This window comes from Artibeus jamaicensis, unplaced genomic scaffold (genome assembly GCF_021234435.1).
Source record: "Artibeus jamaicensis isolate MK-2021 breed Jamaican fruit bat unplaced genomic scaffold, CSHL_Jam_final contig_3176, whole genome shotgun sequence".
Taxonomy (NCBI): domain Eukaryota; kingdom Metazoa; phylum Chordata; class Mammalia; order Chiroptera; family Phyllostomidae; genus Artibeus; species Artibeus jamaicensis.
This window is the reverse complement of record NW_026521740.1, coordinates 5,000,597-5,025,947: the sequence shown is the minus strand read 5'-3', so window position 1 is coordinate 5,025,947 and position 25,351 is coordinate 5,000,597. Positions and strand designations below refer to the sequence as shown.

Below are 25,351 nucleotides of genomic sequence, written 5' to 3'. Positions count from 1 at the left end.
GATATTCGAAGGCCACGTTCAGTACAATACATGTAGTTTTTCCCTCAACTTAAAATATTTACTCATATTTCCCTGGAAATTCTTTTAAAGTAACATTTTGGAGGAAGATAAGCTTCATCGGTACCTAATTAGTACCTACTTTCTAGAAGCAATATAAAGTGAGCTTGCATAATTCTCTTCTGCCTTTTTATTAGAACCGCAAAAACCGGCTACTTTTCTCCAAAACACTCCCACCCCTTCAGTGCTGAGCGCTGCCCGTATTTTTATTTGTTTAGAGCGCCACCCCTCCCCCGCCCCCTTAGAAGCTCCAGCCAATCCTGTAACATCTACTGTTGTGGCCCGAACTATCGCGAGACTCTAACTGTATCTCATCTCAGTCTTTTAATTGTGTGGACTTGCGTAGAAGTGGCTCTTGAAGCCACTACCGGAGAAAGGGGGCGGGGCAACTCGACGTGCCCGTTCACATTGACCCCACGCTCCAGCGCGCTCCCGGCAGCTAGGAGCTGGGGTGTCTGGCTCCCCCGGGAACTCCAACAAAAACCAGCATAAATCGCGCGTGTCCACTTCACGCGGGTGTTTGGTGGGTGGTGACTGTGCCTGGCACCTGCGACGACATTAGAGGGCCTTGGTGCAGAGAGGCTCAAGAGGCTTGGAGAACCTGTCTAGGAAGGCGCACAGGTGATGGAGGGTCAGGGGTCAGAGGTCGGGTTTGGAAGAGGACTCCAGACAGAGAGGGAGGCCCCAAAAAGAGAATTCGGTTGTTCTGGATTCCCGAAAGCTAAAGGGCTAAGATGGAGCCGCAGCGCGAGTCCCCCTGGCCCATCTCCGTCCCAGAAGTGCGGGCCTCTGGACCGCCACAGCTCCCCCGGGAAGAGACGGGGTGGTGGGAAAGGAGGCTGTACTTCTCTGCAGGGACTTGGACGTGCAGTGTTTTGTTTGAGCGTCTGGGGGTCTATTGTCGCGTTCCTCGGCCTCGCGGTAGGTTGTTTGCTCGGCCTGCCGCTGGCACCTCTGCTCTGACTCCTCGCACTGCCTCTGGGTTTTTTTGAAGCAAACTGAGTGGGTGTCAACATGCGCCGCAGACACGCCTCTGGAGGCTTGGAACTGGGCACCTGCCTAAGCTGCTTGGGCGCGAGGTTGTAATGCCATGAAAGGGGAGGCCGAGACTTCTAAGTTAGTCTGAAAGTTCTCGGTTACCTTTGGAGTTAGATTAATTACATTCGCATTCAAAACCACCCTTTCACGTTGACTCCGCAGTACTTGGTAGGTTTGTGAACGAAGGTATATTATCTGATGATGGTCACTGCCAGATGTTCAGTGTTATTAAATAATGACTATTAAGCTTGTGCCTTTTTTTCTAAGTAACTTCACATTAGCCACGAGGTAGAAATCCTAGATGTTTGGTGTTTTCCAACTTGTATTTAAATTAACTTCAGGCCCTAACCGAACAAAATAAAACAATGTTTTCGTCATTACAGCTATTTTTAGTTATTCTGTTGGGTAATAGCAAGAATGATGAGATTCCCATGGATAAAAAACGACCCGTGGTATTATCTGTACTGTCACCAAAAAGACTAGTTGGTTTATGATCAGTGACCAGCTGAAAACGGAACAGTTAATGACCAGTAGTGGGTAGGTGCGCCTTTACTGGGTAGCCTGTGCTTCCTGGAGCTTTGGAGGACCAGTTAGCCAATAAACGGGCAATTGAGAATAAAATAGTTTACTTTGAAAGATGGTTTACGTGTGCGTATCCATCTTGAGGTTGAGCTTTTTGCTCAGCCTAAAAGAACCGTGCATGCAGAATATTTTTTTAATCTCGTCAATTTCAGGCTAGGAAGAACTAGGGTAAACAGGTTCTGCTGGTGAAAAAATGGATTTACGAAGCCATTTTTCAAGTTTATGTGACTAACGTATTTTAGGGTTCAACAGGTGAAAATACTCATCCTGCTGGAGTTATCAAGCAGAAAAGGATCGGGGTAGTGTTAGATTGTTGAGTTTTTCAGTCATAAGTCATGACTGGGCTTTCTTTGTATAGGGCTCACCTTGCACTTACACACGAAGCAAGTATATATTCCTGTGCCTATAGCAACCTAAACCCAGGTCTACCATAGATTTGTTGTAATTCAGGATTTGTAATTTGGTGGGGGAAAAATACAAATAGAAGTTTTATTGATATTCATTTGTTTTATTGTCTTATTTCTTAAGATTTTGTTTATTTTCCTAGCAGTTTATCTTTGTTTTCTATTAAAGGTACAGGTCAGTCAGCTTTTGTCTGTCTCATTCTTGGCCAGAAATAATAAAGAATAGTTTCACATTACCTACAGTCTTCTAGAATGTGATTAAGAGACCCTTATCCAAAAAGAAATGTGAGCAAAGTACTTTTACATCCTTAAAATAAGGGAGGGCATTCATGGAGTTAGAGATCTTTGTTCCACCTTATTTTGTATATCATTTCCATCCTGGCACTGACTGGGAGGTTAATACTGAATAGGATACTATTCCCGCACAGCTTTCAAGTAGTTCATAGTCAAATAGTCGGGAACAGCGTAGCAGCCTGGATGGAGGAGGAGAGGCCCTCAACTCAGCAGGCCTGTCATGGAGCCTTTGGGGAAGAAGAAGGGGATGGTAACAGAAAAGTCTGAAAGAACCTTTCAGGCAAAAGGAATTTACATTTAAATGTAGGACAGTAAAAGTTTGGTCCCTATAGCAAATTGCGTATAATATATTTTACATAAACACCGATATTTAAGGGGATGGAAGAAGTAGAACCATCCAAGGTGGGATTCACGTGGTATGAAGAAAACCAGGAGAAGGATTTAGAATATAATCAGAGATATACAAGTACCCAATTAATTACCTCCAGTTAACATTATGGTTATAAGTAGCTTATCCCTGGATAGAGATCTATTAGGAAAAGATTCAACCCAAATGAGACTTTTTTAAAACTTATAAATGTATGCCCAGTTCTGGTTTAATTGCCTGGAGTAGTACAGGGCATTAGGAGTTTTTAAATTTTTACAGGTGATTCTAATGTGCAGTCCAGTTTGAGGCACACTGATCCATGGTCTGCCATCCCGCCACTGAAAGTTTAGTTATTGTAAAACAGTTTATAGTACTCTCAGGATGTTGATGATAGCAACCACTACTTAGGGAGTATATGCTAAATTCCTGTTACCATGATGTGCTTTATTTGTAAGCACAATTCTGCTATCATCTCTGCTTTAGAAATGAGAACACTGGCCCAGAGGGGTTAAGTAACTATTCCAAGGCGACACAGTAAATACCAAAGTTGAATTAGAATCTCTCCTGTAAGCCACATTTCTTTGCAGATGTGAAACTGTATAGACAGTTGCTTTTTGGGTTTTTAGAATTAATGATTCCATAACTACCGTGTTATTACCATGGTAATATGAAGTAATAGATTGTATCCCTGGTCCAGTTCCCTCTCCACCCCTTACCTCACATCCACGCTCTTTGCCTTGAGCGGTTTTACCCAGTAAGGAACTGTATGCCTTTCCCCCCCTCTGGACTTGGGTTTATCCACTTGACTTACTTTGGCCCTTGGAAACTTAGTGGTTTTGCTGTGACCTAATTCTTTGAAAATACATATGTGATTGGGTTTGCGCTCTTATACCTCAGCCATCGGCAATAAGAACATCCGTGGGTTGCTTTGCCAGTGCCACAAAGAGAATAAAAACTACACTAAGCAGTGCCAAACTGCTCTTCCTGAAACCAACCCAGATCAGCCGACCCTCAGCTAACCTGCATATCCGTGGGAATAAATGATTGCTCTATTTCAAGCATTGAGCTTTGGCGTGGTGTGTATACAGCATACCTGTGGCTGTAGTTACCTAATAAGCTGATATAGCCTAAATGCTCAAAGTTCCATCAGAATTACCAAATTCCAGTATTCTTGCCTGTGCTCTGAGGAGAACTGGACAGATAAACACTTAGGTTATTCGAGGCTTGCCATATTATCTTTCCAAGGTAAAAGGGGAGATGAGTTTCTTGAAAAGTAGTTAACGGAAGTCAGAGATTGATTATAGCCTCACCTGCACTTTCACAAACCAAGCACTGAGTACGGAATGGACTTCTCATAATTGACAAAGACCATTTATTGATAGGCTTTTTGCACTTTTGAGAATGTTCTATAGTTGCACTAATAAAGTACTCTTTAGCCACACATGGCTATGGAGTGCTTAAGGGGTGGCTACTGAGACGGAGGAGCAGAGTTTATAGTGTTTACTCTGAGAGTTAAATAGCCACACGCTGCTAGCGGGGAACCTTGCGGGACTGTACAGACCGAACAACTTGCTTGGGGCTGCCAGGGAAACCACCCTCCCTTTAAGTCACAAGTCCACCGTGTTCCCAAATAAAGGAAGGATTCTGTCAGCACGAGCAAGGAGGTGGGGTAGGTCTTAGGTAGGTGAGTACTGTTACCTCAGTGTCTTTTATGGTTATCTACACAGATTTTCTATTTCTTGAGCCAGTTTTATCCATTTATATTTTATAAGTGAACTACCCCTTTTATTTAGATTTTTCAAGTTTGTTAAAATAAAGCTGTTCTTAATCTCATAATTTTTAAATCCCTCATGGATCTGTTTTTTGTTTTTGCTTTCTTAAATCAGCTTTATTAAGGCGTGATTTACATATAGTAAAATTCACCATTGTTACGTAAACAACTTGAGGAGTTTTGACAAATTCGTAGGATCACTTCTGTCACCCCAAAGTTTCCTCTTCTGTTCCTTGGCTTTTAATCACTTCTTCCTACTTCCTGGCTGCAAGTAACCACTAATCTGCTTTTTATCACTTGGTTTTTGCTTTTCTAGAATTAGTGGAATCATAACAGTATGTAGTCCTTCACATCTGGCTTCCTTCACTTAGCATGATGCTTTAAAAATTCATCCATGTTGTTCCATGTTGTATCAGCAGCTTATCACAGAGTAGTTTTCCATTGTTTATCCATTCACCAGGTGATGGACGTTTGGGTTTTTCTGCTTTGGGGCTTTTGGTAATAAGACTGCTATTTACATGCAAGTTTAAGTCTTATTTGGGAATCTGTGTTTTTATTTTTCTTCGGTAAATACCTAGGAATGGGATTACTAGGCTGTGCAGGAAGTATACATTTAATCGTATAAGAAATTGACGAACTTTTCCTGTTGGGATATATGAGAGTTCCATTCTGGTTGCTCAACACCCTCAGTCTTTTATTCTGACTATTCTAGTGGATGTGTAATTTCTTGAGTAATTTGTGGGTTTAATTTGCATTGCCTTATTATGACCAGTGATGGTTAAGATATTTTTATATGCTTTCCCGCTACTTGTAGATCATTTTTGTTGATGTGTTAAATTTTTTTGTTCGTTTTTTATAAGGTCTTACTGCTGATTTGCAAGAGTTCTTTATCTATCCTCATACAAATTGTTCCTAAGATAACAGGGCATTATCTCCCTGGGGGTGTGATATGGTGATTGTACGAACTGCAAAGTTGTTTCGGTTTCTTCATCTGTTTCCTCGAGTGAAAGTTCCTTGATTTATTTTCCTGTTGAAGATCATTTAATGTTTGATTGCTGATTCTGAGCTCATCTTGGCAGTGATAGATTCCCTGCCTCACTTTCATTGTTTTGGCTCGTACAGTTTGCTTAAGGGGATGGTCAGAGGCACTTGTTCTCTATTGTTTTCAGAGATGATGGGGGAAAGCTCTCTTCTAGGCAGAGTCCATTGTCATAAGCTTTTTCTTCTATACTCAGTAACAATGGATATCTTTCTGGTTTAGGCCTTGGCCTCCCAGAAAACAGATTCCCACACCGCACTGCCTTCCTCTGTGAGACAGAGGGCAGGTGAGGACCTGCCAGTTCCCACTCTGTTGCTCTATTATTATCTGTGTTTAGCCCTGGACCCACTTTGGGTTCTAGTACCAGATCTGCCACTGTTGCGAGTGGAAGCCCTCTGGGTGATGCTCCGTCCTTTGGTGCTAGTTCACACCACCACTTAGCTTTTCAGTCTGATGCCCTGTGTATTGTTCTTAGGGATTGCTCTAAGTTTCTGATCAGCTGGGATTTTCCCTGGTGGTTTGTTGTTGTTGCTTATTGTTGTTGTAGCTTTAAACAGGTCTGTGTATTTCTGAATTGTCTCTTTAAAGCACATTTTTCATTCTCTCCTAGATTTGGAACAGAGATGGGGGCTTAGTGAGGGTAGAGGGGTGTAGACTGCACTGTGTGCTCCAATTGAAGAAACCAAAACACAGTTTAGTGTCTGTTCTGAATCAAAAACTCCTGTTTGATTTATACTTCTTTTTATCTTCTGAAATGTAGCACAGTATCCAGTACATAACGTGGGCTCTGCAAATACCTGATTGGATTTCATTGAAAAATGGAATTGTCAGAAATTCTTCTAAAACTGCCCTTGAAACCAATTTTTCGTGGTTTATACATCTTTTTTCCCCCCAGCTACATGGTTGGAGTAGATTGAAATAGGTACCAACCATCATTATGACTTTATGATTTAATGTCTGAGTTATTCTGTGTTTTATGTAGGAACTGGCTATTATTTTGAGAAAAGTCCACTTTTGGGGCCTAGCTCAAATAGGCTGCTTTCAGACCAGTTTTCTCTTTTGAGCTAGCGAAGCTTTCTTTTCCTTTTTTCCATACATTCTTATCTTCTCTGACTTTGTCTGCTCATCTCCCCCCCCCCCGTCTCCATCGCCACTTTATTCCTTGCTCAGCTACCCCTTTTGTCCCTTTTATCTGCTAATCCACAAAAAGAAATATATGTCTATATTTTCATCTTCATCTTTTGAAAGAAAAAGTATATTTTTAGGGATTTTTCAACTATGTTAGGATCAAGTGAAGTTTTCTTAACCGTTTGGGATTATAAAACAAATTTGAAATACTTTAGTAATGATAATAGTTTATGTGTAACTAAAATTTTTTAAATATGTGTTTCTAGGGCATTTGAGATTTACTGACATGCTGCTCATTAAATGTATTTTTTAGAATTTATTTTATGTAACAAATTACTATCATTAAATGTATACATTAATGACCAGTAAGACCATCAGAATTCATATACTGCATGAGTTTATGGTCAGTGTGTTCTTTAGCTGTGTTTGCCTTATTTTAAAAAATTGCCCGTTGCTTTTTGTGTTTCTGCAGATTTCATGTTACGTGAATGGACTATTAGTTCATGCAGAATTTCTCATCTGGGAGCACTATAACACTAAAATCCTCTCTTGGAGTGCCTACTGTTGCATTTGTCTTCTAGAGTTCACGTTTATCAACCAAGAACCCGTGGAGATGAGCAGCCGACGGAAACGTGCTCCCCCGGTGAGAGTGGATGAAGAGAAGCAGCAGCAGCTTTGCTGGAACATGCACGAGGACAGGAGAAACGAGCCTCTCGTCTTCACCGATGATGAGCAGCCCGACCCAGGGCCAGATTCCTCCTCCGCTCAGTGGATCATCCCAGATGATAGTCTGACAGAAGCAGTAGCTCACAGTGCTAAAAGGTGGTGTCCAGAGGCAGTGAGCACCTCAAAATCAGTCGATAAACAGGACACTGCTAACAGTTTTTCTCCTTCATCTGCAAAGCTGAGTATTGTGATTTCTCCCTGTCACTTTGATAATTTTTGGAAAGCATTTCTAGGAGAATTCACTCTTCAGCTTCTTCCTGAACAGAATTTAGCTGAAAATTTTTCTGAAAGGAGTTTCACACTGATGAGTTCAGAGTCAAGCAGTCAGTTCCTGATGTATGTTCATCCAGAAGACACAGATGTAGAGAAACAAGAAAAAGGACTCAAGGAGCCAGTCAGTGTTTGTGACAAGGGTATCCGAGTGGAATCATCCTTCAGTGGTGAGATGTTAGAAGATTTGGGGTGGCTGCAAAAGAAGAGAAGAATAAGACTTTTCCAGAAACCAGAAGGAAATGACATTATTAAGGTACTCAATTTCTGTGGTGTCTTTTCAGGTTCTTCTTGAGGCAGTGTTTTCTGAAGTCACTTTAGAAGAAAGGTCTGAAAAGCCAGCGATAAACCTATCGTTAAGTTTCAAAGTACACTTTTATATCTATATTATAGTTAATTATTTTCAGGCTGAACTTTTTCAAGTAGATCTTCCAAATTCTTCCTTTCTAGCTCTACTCTTTTTTTTTTAAGATTTTGTTATTTACTTTTAGAGAGGGGGGAAGGGAAGGAGAAAAGGAGAGAAACATCAATGTGTGGTTGCCTCTCACACATCCCCTACTGGGGACCTGGCCCACAACGTCGGCATGCATCCTGACTAGGAATCAAACAGGCGACCTTTTGGTTCTCAAGCCTGCGCTCAGTCCACTGAGCTACACCAGCCAGGGCTCCAGCTCTACTCTGAATGACTTGTTTTGGCCCTCATTTTCTCTTTCTCTTCCTGTAGAAATCCTTTAACCATTTCCCTGCTTGCCTTTTCCACTTCATCTGCTTTATCTCTAGAATAGTGAAATACAAAATGAAATGGAATTCTGTTCTTTACTACCTATAAAATTAAGTATAATCTGGCATGCAAGTCCTTCCTTTGATAAACTCTTGTCTTCTTCTCTAGCCTCATCTTCTATCACTCTGCTCTTTATTTTGTCCCAGAAGTTCCAACTTCCTTTGTTCCCTGCCATCTTTCTGTGTCTGCTTTTGCTTTCACAGTTCCCTCTGCCTGGGTTGCCTCCTTCCTCTTCTCTGGTAATTCCTGGCTATTCTTTAATATCCAGCTCAGAGTTTACTTCATCTAAGTAGAGCTTTTCTTAAACTCCGTGGATGGTGTTAATGTGCTCTTTCCCATCGGACCTGATGCATATGTTTAATTTTGCTCTGGTCTCTCATGGCATGCTTACATTTTAGATCTTTCTTCCTTATTGGACTATGGAGTCTTTTCGCAGCCTGGTAAAATGCCTGATACTGAAGAGATTGTCAGTAAATGAATGAATAAATTCACTATTCATTTTAGGCTCTTCACTAGACAAGTCACTCTGTGAATCATTTGAATGCTCTAATTGTAGCCTCTTTTTGTATAAAATATTTAAAAATACCCTTTCTTTTTTACCTCATACAATTGTGTTGAGAATCAGGTAAGATAATGTAAGTAAATATACTTTGTAAACTATAAATCAGGTCAATATTCCTTTTTGCTGAAACTTGGAAAGAAATTCTGATATGTTGAATTCACCTTTGTTCAATGAAAACTATGTCTTATGCATTTCTCACATGAAAAGCAATTACATTATAGCCCTATTTTAGTTTCAGAATTGACAGTAAGAAAGTTCAGAAGCATGAAAATGTAATTCTTCCCTAGACAAGGAGAGTCTGCAGCCTAGCACCCTGTCCCTTTGCAGATTGAGTGCCCACATTGCGGCCCAGAGGTAACAAATAAGAATTCATGGATTTGCATCCCTGTTCTGTCCACCTCCCTCACAATCAAGTTTTGATCTATTCTTTGTTCCTCGATCTTGATTTTTATAACTATGTAAACATTTATTGCTACTATAGTAAGCCATCTCTAAGTGAATACAAGCCAGAATAGAAGTGTTAATGAAATATAATCTTTGCCACACATTCCTATATAATGTTGGGTTGGGTTCTTGTTTTTTGGTGAAAGAATATGAGAATCTCAGTGAATAGGGAATCAGGTCCAGGAAAATAGAGGGAAATGTGGGAAACTTCACTTACTGGGTATTTGGAGTTAGGACGTTTTTAAATGCATCTAGGCTACCTCATACAGGCTTCTGTCCATTTTGCAAATGAAAACAAAACCAATGTACTCTTTTGCTGTTGAGTTAGCTCCTAAATACCAATGTCATTCTTCAAATTCAAGTATTTTGACTAAAATTTCATCCTGCATTGCTTCACCAGAATCAAGACATGAAACATTAATCAGGTTCAGTTTTCTTATACATTTAATGTCTGATATAGTAACAGGGTTTCCAAAATGTGACTCCTGTATGTCAGAATCTTCTGGGAGAATCTGCCCTCTTAGCCAGTTTCGCTGATTATTCTGATGCTCATCAGGTTTGGAAATCACTGACTTGGTGGGTAGAGTTGGTGTTCTCATCACATGCCCCAGGTTTGGTTTCAGTTAAGTATTTTTTTTTAGCAGTTTGAATGGTGCATTGCACATAGTAGGCGCTGCATTTGTGGGATGAATTTGTTACTGAAAGTGAAAATATGTAAGGGAGACTTAGCATATATTTGGTGTTTGTGGGGCAAATATTGTGACTACTTTTTTTAAAATGGTGATGGTAAAAAATGTTTTTCTTCTGTCTTCATAAAGAGTGGCTTAGCACAATTAAACTGTTTTTATGTCGATCAATTTTTTTGTAGGTTGGAATTTACCTTTTGGAAGATGGCCTAGCGAAACTAGACTTTTTGAGTGATGCAAGTTCAAGAATGAAGAAGTTCAACCAACTCATGAAGAGAGTGATGGAGAAGTTATATAATATTATTATTCCAGGTATGTTTTTAAATAAACTTAAACATCACTGTTACTTTTAAGTATTGTGGGCCCCCCCCACTCTAAAGCAGGTAATAAAACCATAGTAAAATTTAAAAACCTCCATATGACAAAATTATACTTTTTTGAAATGACTCCACTAATATAATTTGTGATTTGATTTGCTTAATACTCTGCTTACCTTATAGTAAATAGTCAAGAAATGTTTGCCAAGTTGATAGGCAGAGTCTAAAGGGATCCAAGCTGATTGGAATTTTTTCAATATTCCTGTGCTTTTATCTTGCTGTGGCCAGAGATTTTTGGCTGGCCTTTCTCCCACCTCTCTGCAGTAGGACAAATAGTCTCAAGAGTCTGCTTCCCGAAAGAATGGTTAATTTTGCTACCATTTTTTGGCAAGACATTGATTGCATCCTGGGTCAGGACTACAGCTTCAGAGCTGTCCGCCATGGCCTCCCGAGGGAGAGTCGGATGGCTTGGTGCAGCCCATTGGCACTACGGGAAAACGGGCCGAATTTTCCAAGTCCTGCTCGTGGTGGAACAGTGTTATTTCGGGAGCAAATCTTCACACTGAAATATTCGGAAAATAAGTTTCTAGCTTGACTGGTTGTCTCTGCAGGACATGCTTTGTAAAGCTTCATAATGCTAATAAAAGTAAGTCATAATAGTCGGAAATAACCAACATATAACTAAATATTAATTGTAAAGTTTTAAAAACTTTACATGACATACTTTTTATTGAGAAAAGTAAATTATGTGCTTTGTGTTACACTTTTCATTGTAGCAGATATAACATTATGTCCTGTAACAGTTTATAGATCTTTAGAAACAATTCATAAATAAACCATTAGCTAATGAGGGTTTGTTAATTTGTTCAAGATCTTGTTTTTTTTTCATGTTATGGAAGGGCACAAATTTTCCCCATGGCAGTTGTACCCAACAAGTGAACAAGATATTTGCACAAATTTATGTTGTCAGTTTACACATTTATTTCCTAATGCGCTGCAGCTGCTCCCGAAATCTTTTTTTTAGCCTAAGATATACAGTGGGAACCCTTGCCTTGTTAGATAAAGAGAAATTATGTGTGCATATGGATATTTCTATATGAAGGTATAAAAGTGGAATAAATTACCATTTTAGAAACCGCAGAAGATATTTACATTTAGTTCCTCAAATGTTTATTAAATATGCACATTGGGCAAAGCATGTTCCTGCTCCAAGGAGCTGTACAAACCAAAGACAGCCTTTCCCCCCCAGGAACAGTACAGTTCAGTGCAGAAGGGACAGTGCACTCAGGTGACTGCACTTTCAGCAGAATGCAGCGCAGTGCTCTATTCAAAGCATAAAGATGCTCCATGATCACAGAGGAGAACATGAATTCTAACCAGTGGGGGGGAAATGCCATAGAGAAAGTGGCATTTGAATGAGGGATGGGTAGATTTTTGGTTTGCAAGCCAGCACTCAATCCACTCGAGCTACATCAGCCAGGGCCAGATGGGTAGATTTTTGATCAGTGAATTAAGGGTAGGGTCCTGCAGTCACAAAATACTGATGAAGTCCCCAGAGTTGAGAGAGTATGAGGCATATTTTTGAAATAAGAATTCCTTGGAGTTACAATTGGTGGATCAGGTTGTTCTGAGTACCTCGTTGTTGGATATACAGATGCGCTGGAAGAGGATGAGGAAGATTCAGATAGTGAGCCAGAGGGGCAGGACATTGATGAGCTCTACCACTTTGTGAAGCAAACGCACCAGCAGGAAACACAGTCCGTCCAAGCTGACGTCCAGCACCCTGCGTTGATTCCCGTGTTGCGACCTTACCAAAGAGAGGCTGTCAACTGGATGCTGCAACAAGAGCATTTCAGAAGCGCTCCCGCTGGTGGCAAGTATAAGATGTTTCAAGAAAGGCGTATTGATCAGAGGGATTATGTGAGAGATAGTTAGGGCAGGGGAGAGGGAGTTGATCGTTGAAAAAATCATATTTAAAAGATAGGATAAAATGGGTGTTACTGTGAACAAAATGATTTTCTGATAAATCCCTCAAACTCGAAGTCTAAAGAAATCTGTGAGTTCTCTTCTTAAATATTTGAGCTGGTTTCTCCAGGCAAAGTAAGGGCCTCCTTAATCAGAATTTTTAAAAACCTAGCAATTTTTTTACATCTTTACAACTAAGAACTGCTTTTAGAATCGGATCAGATGGGAATCTTGCTAAATCACTTGAAACAGGATTCACAATTTGATGGTGAATATTAGTGACAGAGCAAATTTGCCAAAGTGGGAGACCTGTGACTAATCTCATTGTCCTAGGTGTGCATTTACTGTATTTACTATACAAAGTAAGTAACAGAATAAATGTTGCTTCTTTGTCACCCAGAGGGATGGGCATAGTGTGAGATCTTTACATGACTATTTTTCATTCTTCCTCTAAAATAAATAACAGATTTATTTTAGTTAACAATGAATAGCTCTTATTTATCCCATGAGTTTCAGCTTATAATTTTTTTTATCCAACAAACTTCATTTGTTTAAACTTCATGGCCAATGTTATTTCTTCCCATTTCTCCTCCTCCCGTACTTTGAATTATTTTGAGGTAGTAATGATCATATTTTATCTGTTAATATTTCAGTTTATTTCAGTAAAAGATGAGGGTTCTTTTAAACATATAAGATATATGTATAATGATGACTTTTAAAACCCAATAATTCCTTGATAACCCCAAATCTCTTCCTCCCTTCCCATCCTTCCATGCCCCTCTCTCTCTCTCTCTTATAGCTTGTTCAGATCTGAACCCAAATAACATTTGTACATTGGAATTAATTGCTGCCTCACAAGTTTCTTTTAATACCTAGATTTTATCTCACTTCCTCATTCTATTTTTTATCTTATAACTTGGTGTTGAAAAAATTGTTAGCTCTATAGAGTGTCCCACAGACTGGATTATTTTTTTTCTCCAAAATAAAAGCATTTTTTATTAATTAATTTTATTAAAGTATAACTTACATAAAAATGCACAGATCTTAAAGGCATAGTTTGGTAAGTTTTGACAAATCGATGTGTCTGTGTAACTGGCAATCCAATTAAGACACAGAACTAGATTTTGCCCAAAGTAGCCACTAGCCACACATGGCTCTGGAGACTTGATATGTAGCTGTCCGAATTATGTGGTCTGAGTTTAAAAGGTACCAGATTTCAAGTAGTACAAAAAAGTGTCAATGATCTCATTAATAATTTTTGTATTGATTACATATTGAAATAATATTTTGGTCCTATTGGGCTAAGTAAAGTAGACTGTTAAAATTGGTTACCTATTTCTTTTTATATTTATGTTATGCAGCGCTGACAAACTATTTCTAACACCCTAAGAAGTTCCCTCATGGACCAGTCAGGTCTCATACTTCAGCCCCGTCAGGAGGTCACTGCTGTCACCATAAGCTAGTTTTACCTGCTTTTGAAGCAGTGAATGGAACCCCTGGGGTGGAGGGAGAGTTGGCTTTCCACATAATGTTTTTGAGGTTCACCCGTGCTCCATGTATAAGTAATTCATTCTTTTTTGTCCACTGACTGGATTTGGTGGATTAAATCTCATGTGTTGTTTAGTAGTTCTGTACCCTATGGTTCCCATAAATTGAAGCTTTTATCTTTTCATTGTTCTGTTTTTAAACCTTGTGTATCTATAGTACTATTTCATCTATTAATCCTTAATGAAGGCAACAGAAAATCATTTGTGTTTCACTGGTTGGTGGAGACATACTTCCTATTTGGCATTTGGTTTAAACAACTTAAAATATTGAGGAGAGGATAGTGGGAAATTCTGGTTGAAACCAGTATTCCAGTTTTAGGTGCTTTTTCCAAGCCTTTCCTCTGACTCTTAGGCCTGTACAAAAGGCTAGATCTGATGTGCATTAATGGATTATCCTAGTAGCATAGGTCTGTTGAGTTAAAGACTTTAGGCAAGTTTTTGAAGGATTGATAACAGATACACTGCTTTCCTTTGTTGGGTAGGAGTTGATTACATATACTAGTTTTCTTCTATCGTTAATCCTCTGTTACTTGCTATACTTTGTTTTTCTGTCTTATCACTTGCTTATATTGAAAATATTTGTGCCCAAAGCAAAAGAAACTAAAGAATAATATCTGAAGAAAGTAAAAAAGATCCTACCTAGTCTTTTCCCCAGGTGTATGTGGCTTACCAGGCTATAGTGTCTGTTAACTTATTTTTACTTTAATATCATGATCTAGCAGAAAAGAAAAGAAAACTTGTTTTATGGTTATATATTTTTCTTTCTTTTTTTTTAGAAAGCGGCCTGCACTTCCTCTGGCGAGAGATCATTACATCTGAGGGTTTGAAACTCTACTATAATCCATACACAGGCTGGTATGGCCAAACTTTGTGTGTTTGGTAAAATACTATGACCCTGGCTGGTGGGGCTCAGTGCATTGAGCACCAGCCTGTAAACCGAAGGTTCAATTGCCAGTCAGGGCACATGCCTAGGTTGCAGGGCAGGACACATAAGAGTCGACCACACGTTGATGTTTCTCTCCCTCTCGTCCCCTCTCTCTAATAAATGAATGAATGAATATTACGAAAATCTAGATGAGTTTGGTCATATAGGTCTCTAGCCTAGGCAGTGCCACAAGAAGGAATACTAAGTTAAAAATCTTATTAGACATTTTTATAGGTAGGATAGCTATAGAATTAATAATACTTGTCATTTTTCAGTAAATGAATGTTATATAAGAGACAAGATGTTTGGTTATTGATACATAAATAGATTATAATTCTAAATAAAAAGTCATCTTATGGGTTAGTTTTTATATTTTTCATTAAATTTTTCAGTGCCTATTATAAAAGAGTTTTAGGAATCACTAAACATGATTAGTGAATCAGTAGTTATTGCCTGTCTTATTTTTTTATTCCCAGATTCATAAAGGTTATAGAAAGAAGGCAGGCATGCCACCTTCTGTTTGGAAGAGAAAATGATGGCTGCTCTTGTGTCTGCAGACTCAGTCGTCTGCTCAGGCAGTGTTTGGATTATCGCAGTTCTTACATTCATGAAATAGGGATTTGAATTGTTTCACCCTAAAACGTAGTTTTAAAAGTTAGACTTCATGCATTTTTTCCACTTCTCCTTAAGAACAGTATTTTTATTTGTAGTCCTGTGATGTATTTTTCTTGTTTTCTTCTCTTAGCATTATCCGTGAGTACCCAAATGCTGGGCCACAGTTGTTTGGTGGAATCTTGGCAGATGAGATGGGTCTTGGAAAGACAGTGGAGGTGTTGGCTCTGATCCTGACACACACTCGACAAGACGTCAAACAAGATGCTCTGACTGTTCCTGAGGTAGGAGTGCTGTGGGGCTTGGGAGAGAAGGGACGTGTGTTCCCATAACTCATTGTGTGTTGAACGTTTGCTTGGCGCTTAAGTCAGCACTTACAATTTATGCTGCAACAAAGCACATATTAGTAGTTAGTTAACTTTAGGTGGGCACAGAGAATGGGATGTTCGTGACCTGGCAGGGTTTTTTTAAGTGATGTTAGCTGACTGGGAAGGGGGGTGTTCTGTCATTTAAGAAGCTTCCTTTCAGTTGCCACAGAAGCTCCCTTAAGAAAATACTGTTACATAAATATTCTGTCACTACCACAAGTCTCCATATTACCACTAAATACTTTTGAGAACTATTTTTTAAAATTTGTACAAATCTCAGATATGTAAAATCAAGAATATAATAATTAGAACTTTGTTTACAACATGTGTAGCTTAGTAATTAGAGTGCTAGATGAAATAAACTCTTTAAATCCTTGTTCCAAAATACACATGTGTGTCAAAGTATAAATTTTTGAGTTTAAAAACATTCCACGGAGGAAATAGAGTTCATATTTTTTCATAATGAAATCTAAAATCCAAAATTAAATATCCTGAAATTGAGCTACTAATTAAGCGTATAACTGTAATTACCTGTAAGGTTCACCATGCCCACAAAACCTTAGTGATTGTATTGTCTTCTGATAGGGTCAAGTTTTCGAAGTCAGCTTTTCAGATTTGAGAAGATAATAGAAAAGGTCTATTTTCTTTGTAGAGAAAATGAGTTGGAGCATACAGTTGTAACTGCCAGTGACTTCTTTCTGGCATTTGCTTCTATTCTAAGTTATTTTTAGCATTATTATAAATTCAGTGGGCTAATTCTTTATTTAAATAAGCCTTAAAAAATTAATTGCAGAAGTCCGCACTTAACATTTAGATAACTTAAGATAATATGCACAGTTTAAAAAAGTGATAGCTAGCTATAAGCCCTGAAATAAAAAATAAATTTTGTATGTATGAATAAAATATTTAGACCCTTTTTTTTGTAACTTTTTACAACTCTTTGGCTTCTTCTTAATAGAAGGAAGGTTAACTTTAATAAGCAACTCAGAATACTGAAAGCAAAACACTGTGTGACTACTGAATGTCGTTTATCAGGGAAAAGTGGTGAATTATTTCATTCCATCACATTCTGGAGGACAAGTAAAAAACACAGACACTCAAAATATGGATATTGAACCAAAAGGAAAAGTTCAGTGCCCCCGTAAGTATGAAGTCTCTTAAAGAAAATATCTTTTTACAGTGTTCTTGGTTGTAGTTCTTATCATCTTTAGATAGATAGATATCTTGTAATTGTTATAAGTAATTGTTTTTATATAGTTGTTTATACTTGGTGTAAATGGGTTCAATTACACATCGTAGTATCTTAACAAAAGTAAAGTTGTTTTTATTTGACTTGGTCTAAGTAGTTTTTGCTTACAATTATATTTAAATTTCTTTAGCTAAAATTTAAACCAGACTCTGTTTCTCAAGCATAGCTACTGTAATTTCTGCTAGCAAGCGAATGTTCCCTTATTAATAATAGTGTATACATAAATAATTTTGAGAGGTTTTGTTTGATAAGCCTAAAGAACAGTTGCTTTGAAAAATTAACAGATTCATGGATAATTCTTAAGTTATTTTCATTGCAGAAATTTATTTCTTAATGTGTTAAGATAAATTTGTATTACATAGTCTTCAAATTGACAGTATATGGATAGCATACCTTCAATAAATCTTTGATTTATTTTCTGTTAACTTGGTCCTCAGTGTACAGTAAGATGAACTGAGTTTTACTTTCTTTTCATTTTAATTATTTTGACTGAGTTAGGATTATCTTTTGCATTTAGCTACACGTGTGATGATCCTGACCGCTGTGAAAGAAATGAATGGAAAGAAAGGCGTCTCCATCCTTTCCATCTATAAGTATGTCAGTTCTATGTATGGATACGATGTTCAGCGGAACAGGAGTCTTCTGAAGCGGATGCTGAAGTGTTTGATTTTTGAAGGTCTTGTGAAACAGATCAAAGGCCATGGTTTCTCTGGGACTTTTACACTGGGGAAGAATTACAAGGAAGAGGATATACACGATAAAACAAAAAAGCAGGTAACCGAGCAGGTATTAAGTAGCTGTGTGTGAGGCCTCACAGCATGAGTTGGCAGATCCCATATTGACAGTGAGGCTCTTACAGTCGGAAGGTAAAAAAGCAAATCAGTAGGAACATCACCCAGGGCTACCGCTTATGTTCTCTACTTCCTGAATGTAAGTTCTGTCGGAGTGAAAACTTTATTTTGGTTACCATGAAACCCAGAGAAGAGTGCTTGGCAGATAGCAGGTACTCAGATATTTATTGGTTGAGTTATAAAATTAGTTGGTTAAGCACATTATGAAGTTTAACTTCTCTATGCTGTTGTCTGCAGTATAAAAGTTTATATTTTTAAAATGTTAGTGATACCTTGTATGTACATAGCTCTTTATATACATTTTGAATCTTTTATATAAATCCTCACTTTTTCCATATCCATCATCTTATAAAATTGTTACCTTTTGTTAAAAAGTTGCTTCTTTCTGGCAGTTAATTTCAATTTGCTCTTAAGAAGATAGTTACAAATTTGTAAACATTAATTAAGGAAAGACTAATGACAGCAAGTCCAAGTGTGGAGCTACCAGCTTGGCTACTGTGAAGAATGCTACATAAAAAGGATCATTTCCTTGAGCCGGGAGTCTCCAACGGTTTTCCCTCAGCCGGGGTAGAAGACTGCATTGAACTTCTGTGCCTTTACTAATTCTTCTGTCACCCAAAAAAGACAGTCTCCTTCCACTGATACTGTTCACTTCACGTGAAGTATCCCAACTCCTCTGTTCCACCTTGGCTCTGACATCCCTTTTAGGAAGCTGTCGCGGGCACCTGCCTTCAAATCACGGCTCCTTGCAGTGACACCCCCCTCCTACACATTCCCATGGAATCCTCCCACTTTTTACTGCCCTCTCTTTTCCAACACACCATTTTGCTACCAGCAGCTGTATGTCCCTCACGTGTGCATCCCCAGCCTCACACGGAATTGTCCTTCAGTAAGTAATTGCAGGAGGTGACACAGTAGAAAGGAAAGACTGGCTTTATTCACCAAATGCAGTGACCAGTAAATTCACTTTCCCTTTCTTCAAATGCTGTCTTTTTGTTCTTGGTATTTTTATAATTGCCCTAGTTTGCATGTTTATGTATTATAAACTACTAGTTTTTTATTGTTTTAGGCAGACTATAAATTAGAAAAGGTGAAGACCTTTTAGTAGTAGCTCCCTTTATCTTTGTCGTTTTTGTTTTCTCCAAATCTGACTTACTCAGAACAGTAGGCCTTCCTTTCCTCGTTGACCTGTAGACTGTGGGGAGGGTTCTCAGAGAGGGCACTTTGAAAGCCACTGATCAGGAGTCGTTCTCCCCAGGACAGAGGAGCAGGATTTTTATGTAAAGCACGTAGATGAAGTTGGGAATTTAACTTCAGACCTGTACCTTGTTGAAATAACTTGATTAACTAATGGTTTCCGTAGGCAGTATGGAGTCCAAGGAAAATCCAGAAAGAACCCAGGAAGTCAGTGGGCAAGGACACGGACTCTGAGTACTTGCCGTCCAACACCTCTGATGATGATGATGACCCCTACTATTACTACGACAAGCCCAGGAGACATCGTAGTAAGGTGAAGAAAAAGCTTGTTTCATCCACAAAGAAGGGGAAAGGTCCGCCCGGCATGGATCTCAGTTCACAAGACCGTGGTCCAGCTACCAGTGACTCTGGAATTACTGATGTTACCAAAAGCACATGTGACCTTGAAGTCCAGCAAGAACGTGCAACAGAGGACCAAGCTGAACCTCTCAACCCTGCAGGCGGTGACGCAGCACATTCTAATGTCATGAGTGTCTATAATTCGTCTGATTATCGCTTTGAGTGTATATGTGGTGAACTTGACCACGTGGACCGTAAGCCTCGTGTCCAGTGCCTGAACTGTCACCTGTGGCAACACGCAGAGTGTGTGAATTATGAAGAGAAGAACTTGAAGATTAAGCCTTTCTACTGCCCCCACTGCCTGGTTGCAATGGAGCCGGTGTCGACAAGAGCAACTCTGATCATCTCGCCCAGTTCCATCTGCCATCAGTGGGTGGACGAGGTCAACAGGCACGTGAGGTCCTCATCCCTTCGAGTCTTGGTAAGGCTGTTTGGGCTCTTTAAAGGAGTAGGAAAATGTAAATGTTTGCTACTTTAGGGTAGTTTTATATTTGTCTCATCAGTGTCCATTCCAGAAGTTAATGTGATAATATTAAATCAGAACTTGAAGGGGAAGTTGAGAATATGAAATAGAACAATAGACTTTTCTGATATCTAAGTACTTGAGCAGGAAGATATGAAAGCTTTTGAAAAATTTTTTATCATGTAAATGAAAAAGTCTTTGAGCATTTATATTCAGAGAGAAATGCAGTTCAAAAACAGCATTCTGTGATAGTAACGACTTGTCTGATACACCATCTCTTGGCTCCAGAATCATCCCCTGAAGCCTCAGTTACCTCATCTGTAAAATAAGAATTTACTTTTTTCAACAAACATTTATTGAGCACCTGTTTTGTGCTAAGTTCTGAAAACAGTATCCCTCACGGACTTACTGTGAAGATTAAATTATTTATTAAGTGCTGGCACGTGTGGTATATGGTCATTCGGTGTTATTGTTTACATTTATTAGTGTTCTACACTCAGGTCTTCTTTGCTTCCTTCCATTGAGACATTGCAGGTTTTGTATGTTTCAGCCTCTATCATAGGCATGGAGACAGAATGCAGTAGTAAGCAAAACACCATCTTTGCCATTCAGGAGCTCTCTCCTGTGGGGTAAACAGACCTTAGTTTGAATCTTGGCTCTGCCAGTTGTGGGCAAGTCACTTCCTGTTTCTTACGTGTGGGATGGGAATAGTAAAACCCCTAACAGGACTGTTGTCAAAGATAGCTAAAGCTTAGCACAGTGTCTGAGACATAAAAGGTTCAGTGGATAATAGGTCTCTTACTCCCCTGGTTTTTCATGCCCCTGTGCTTTCATACATGCTGTTGATTGATTCCATCTGCCTACCTACCTACATGTCATGTCTTCTTCCCCTATTCTTCCCCTTGAGAACTCTGAAGTGTTCTTCAAGATCCACCTCAAATTGTAACTCCTCTCCGTATTTACCGTCTCAGCCATAAAACTGGTCCTTCCACTGTGAGGCTGTCACATTTACTTCTTTTACAGTTCCTTTTACATTGCTTCTGTTATTAGTCTTCCACACGAAAGCATGTCTTTGCTCTAGACAGGAATGGAATACATCTCAAAGCACCTTTGTTCCTAGACAAGGAGAGAAGGCTCGGTGAGGGTGTAAGTGAATGACTATTTCAGTTATCGTTGAGAGCCCTTCCGCAGTTAACTATCTGTGTCTGCTGATTATTCCCTAGGTATATCAAGGAGTGAAGAAAGATGGCTTTTTACAGCCTCATTTTTTGGCAGAACAGGATATAGTTATCATCACCTACGATGTCCTTCGGTCAGAGCTCAATTACGTGGATATCCCGCACAGCAACAGTGAGGACGGGCGTCGCTTACGGAACCAGAAGCGCTACATGGCCATCCCCAGCCCCCTGGTAGCTGTGGAGTGGTGGAGGATCTGCCTCGACGAAGCTCAGATGGTTGAGTGTCCTGCTGTAAAGGTGAGATTTCTGCAGAATCTTTAGAGACTGGGGAAGAGACAAGGGGGAAGGGGCTGGGAGAAGCTGTCCATAGAAAATGTAATAATTTCAGCGCACTTAGCCCACAGTGTTGCTATTGCCAAAGTTTGTTGTTAAATACTCTTGCATTCGCTTTTCTCTTATGCTGTGAATTGCACAACCCTCAGGAATTATTTTGGTACCTTGTGAAGTATTGCTCTGTACGCAATGCTGATACATATTTGAATAAGACAGCAATTTATGTGTGATGAAGATCACAGTAAAACTGTACTTGGGGGCTTTGGTAAGCATCACATAGTCTTTGATAGCTTTGTGCCAAAGTTGACTTTGGCAGGGGTTTTTTTTTTGGTGGTTTTTTTTTTTTTTTTTTCAGTTTTTTTAAAGACTTTATTTACTTATTTTAGAGAGATGGGGAAGGGAGGGAGAAAGAAAGGGAGTAAAACATCAATATGTGGTTGCCTCTAGCACACCCCATACTGGGAATATGGCCTGCAACCCAGGCATGTGCCCTGACTGGGAATCAAACCAGCGATGCTTTGGTTTGCAAGCCTGTGCTCAATCCACTGAGCTACACCAGCCAGGGCCTGACTTTGGCAGTTTTTATCAAAGAGACTAGATGATAATGATAATGCTACCTTAGAAGGTAGAATTTTGACTCAGCCCTTGTCGTACTTGTCTTCATTCTGTCTCCTTTGGCCAGTCCGTAACCTGTCCTAAATTTTTGAGTCACATCTGCTTTTACAGTGGTTCACATCTGAAGGGGTGTGAATGTGTCAGTCGTTCAGGGAGCCTTTTCATTCTGCATATACTTGAACTCCCCTTCCTTTCTTGGGGGGCACACAGCACCTAATGGGAAATGCTCTGCTGTACGTTGGCCTGTGGAATAGGGCAGTTAACACTGAGTGTGAAAACTGCTGAATGAGAACTAGTGTGCCTGACCTGAAGCGTAGCTTTCCATGGGCTGCTTTCATGAGTAAACGTTCCTGACTTCTGCAGTTTTTCTTTTTTTTTCTTTTTTATTCCATGTCTTTGTGTCATCAGGCTGCAGAAATGGCTCAGCGCTTGAGCGGGATCAATCGCTGGTGCATCAGCGGCACTCCGGTACAGAGAGGACTGGAGGGTAACGTATGGGTTCCTCACACGTGGCGTGCGTTTGAGAAGCTTAGTTTTTTTAAGAAAAAGTATAGTTGTGTTTAACCCTTGCCAAAATCCTTACTGAAGTGATGAAATATGTATCTATTCTTTATTCCTAGTACTTTCAAGCATGTACCTTTTTACATGGAATTGGGTGATTTTGTTTGCAGACATGAGGACAGACATATAGTGAGAAGTTCCACTGTCCTAAGTTGAACAGCTACTATGCTGCCTCAACAGTGCAGACACAGGTCTGAGCGGAACTCAGAGTTCCCCAGCGGTGGGTAGAAAACACAAAGACCCTGACGAGAGCGGGCGGGGGGATTCAGTTTTGATTGGCTGTATCTATGAAAATAGGGTCATAATGTTCATTGTCTGAATCCACAAATAGTGGGCTATTATTTTATTAATTGTAAAAGTTGTAAAATATTAATAGCTGGATAATATCATACCCTATAGTTATACCATTATTCCTTCAGCTGTTCCTCTCCTTAAACATCTGGATCGTCTAGTTCGCCCTCCCTCCCACACATACACTGCAACTCATGTTTCCACATAATCTCATTCACATAATTTACTTTTACAAAGAGTAGACCTTGAATTTTTAGAAGATTTATTCAAGTCGTGAATATTTAAAACTAAAAGTTTAAATGTTTTATATAAGAAGTTTCCTAAACTGTCATTAAAATGTAGTTAAATTATAAAATATAAATATTCTTGGAGTACTGTGGCAAATATCCATCCTCAGAAATTATCTTCCTGAAAATTTAAGCTTTGGTGTATTTATTGTATTCATCGGGAAACTTACCGCTCTGCTAGAATAAAAATATCAACATCCACTGCTCTGACCTGAGAAACAGTATATTTTTTGACAATTATTTTTAGGAAGGAAAAGGTTACCTAGGGAGGCTTTATAAGTACATACTTAAATATCTGAATAATTTTGGTAACTTACATAAAATACATATAATATCAGGGTAAATTAAAAGTCCGGGTTTAGTGGTCTGCTGTTATGTTTGGAAACTGCTCAAATTGCAGATTTTTGGGTGTTACTAAGATCTCATTCAGCTTAGAAGTTAGCTTAGATGGTACAGAAAAGAGAAAATGGCTATTTTTTTCTAATCTTAATTTTTGGAAAGAATGTGAGCAACAATTCCTCGTTCTCTGGAGGTTATTTTGGATATGTGAGGTGTCAGCAGGTGCTTTGGGCACATGTCACCAATCAGCAAATTCTTGAGTAATGTTTTTAAAACCAGCTTATTAAGTTATAAGTGATATATGATAAAACTGTAAATACTTAAATGTAAAATTTAGAAACCTTAAACATACGTGTATACACCTGAATCTATTTCCACGATCAAGATAATCACCTCTAAAAGTTTCTCTACCCTGCCCACCTTACCTAAAAAAAGAGCTTAGCTTGTATTTCCTCTTTGCTCCCATAGCTCTCTGATGTCTTTAACACTCTGACTCTTGTGGTATGTCTGTTCTTTTGTGGTTTTGGAGCAGTGGGAGGGGTAGCCGCTGTGAATTACTGTGTTGTATTTGGAAGTGAAAGTAGCATTTGTTTTCTCTTTGTGTTAGACCAGCATTTTTTCATCCTGGGCCCCTTTGACATTTTGGGCCAGATAGGGTTTTTTGTTTGTTTGTTTGTTTGTTTGTTTGTTTGTTTGTTTGTTTGTTTTGGCAACTGTCCTGTGCATTTTAGGATATTTAGCTTCTACCAGCCAGAAGGTGGTTGCACTCCTGCAATTGCGACACCCACAAATGGCTTCAAACGCTGCCAAATATCGCCTGCAGGGCAAAATTTCACCCCTCTACCTTCACCTCAGTTGAGAACCAGTGTGTTAGATTGATAGAGATAAATAGATTTGATAGTATATTATGTAGCAATAACCCAGAGGTCTTGTGACTTCCAGATTGGCCACATATTGAGCAAGCAAATGAGGCTAGGGTATTTTCATTCTATAATTTGCCAGGCCTTTTGTCTGTTTCTACAGGCGAGCTGATAGAAGGTCAGACTACCCTTGGAAAGTCAAACAAAACAAGCAAGATCACTGCTGCCTGCCCACCCGCCACACCCCGTGTCCATATAATATGCTTGTTTGTATAGTTTCATACCGAGTTTTGGCATGGGGAGATACACGAACCTAGGTTCACATCCTGACACATTAGTTGTATGTCCATAGACAAATTGCCTAATTATCCAAATTCTTATTTGTAAAATAGGTGTTTTAAAGATTAATATTAGCACAGTTTGCAAAGCATTTAGCACACAGTTCCTGGTAAATAATAAATATTCAATGATGTAGCTGCTTCTGTGGCTGCTTCTGTTATTCTTATTTTTCATTTATCTGTTCATTTATTTTAGTTTTCTTAAAAATGTATACTATAACTAAGGTACTTTATGGTTTATTCCTTCATGTATTGTTTTTTGAGATATAATAATGTACAAAAAAATTGACAAGGTCCCTGACATTATTAAGCCTACAGTTTAGGGGAGAAGATGTATTTATTAACTACCTAGACAAAGATAAGATTGCAATCAAGATAACTTTCATACATGAGATAAACAAATAATTCTAACTATAACAGTTTCCAAAAGAGACATCTGTTTCCATGACATCACATAAAAGGGATGCAGAAGGAGGTGAAAACTGCACAAATATCTGAACCAGTCAC

The 25,351-nt window shown here is 39.0% G+C and overlaps 1 protein-coding gene across 2 annotated transcripts in view; it reads left to right on the top strand.

Annotated features, from left to right (window-relative positions):
* The first annotated feature begins 486 nt into the window (after positions 1–486).
* SHPRH (SNF2 histone linker PHD RING helicase) overlaps positions 487–25,351 on the top strand; it is a 73,471-nt gene continuing 48,606 nt past the window's right edge. For both annotated transcript variants that reach the window (XM_053663431.1, XM_053663432.1), the window contains exons 1-11: positions 487–678; positions 7,153–7,932; positions 10,332–10,461; positions 12,121–12,339; positions 14,755–14,833; positions 15,649–15,799; positions 16,919–17,024; positions 17,650–17,906; positions 19,347–20,000; positions 21,266–21,517; positions 22,577–22,655. In XM_053663431.1, the coding sequence (XP_053519406.1) occupies positions 7,294–7,932; positions 10,332–10,461; positions 12,121–12,339; positions 14,755–14,833; positions 15,649–15,799; positions 16,919–17,024; positions 17,650–17,906; positions 19,347–20,000; positions 21,266–21,517; positions 22,577–22,655 (2,566 nt within the window). In that variant the 5' untranslated portion in view covers positions 487–678; positions 7,153–7,293. The remainder of the gene's footprint in view (positions 679–7,152; positions 7,933–10,331; positions 10,462–12,120; positions 12,340–14,754; positions 14,834–15,648; positions 15,800–16,918; positions 17,025–17,649; positions 17,907–19,346; positions 20,001–21,265; positions 21,518–22,576; positions 22,656–25,351) is intronic.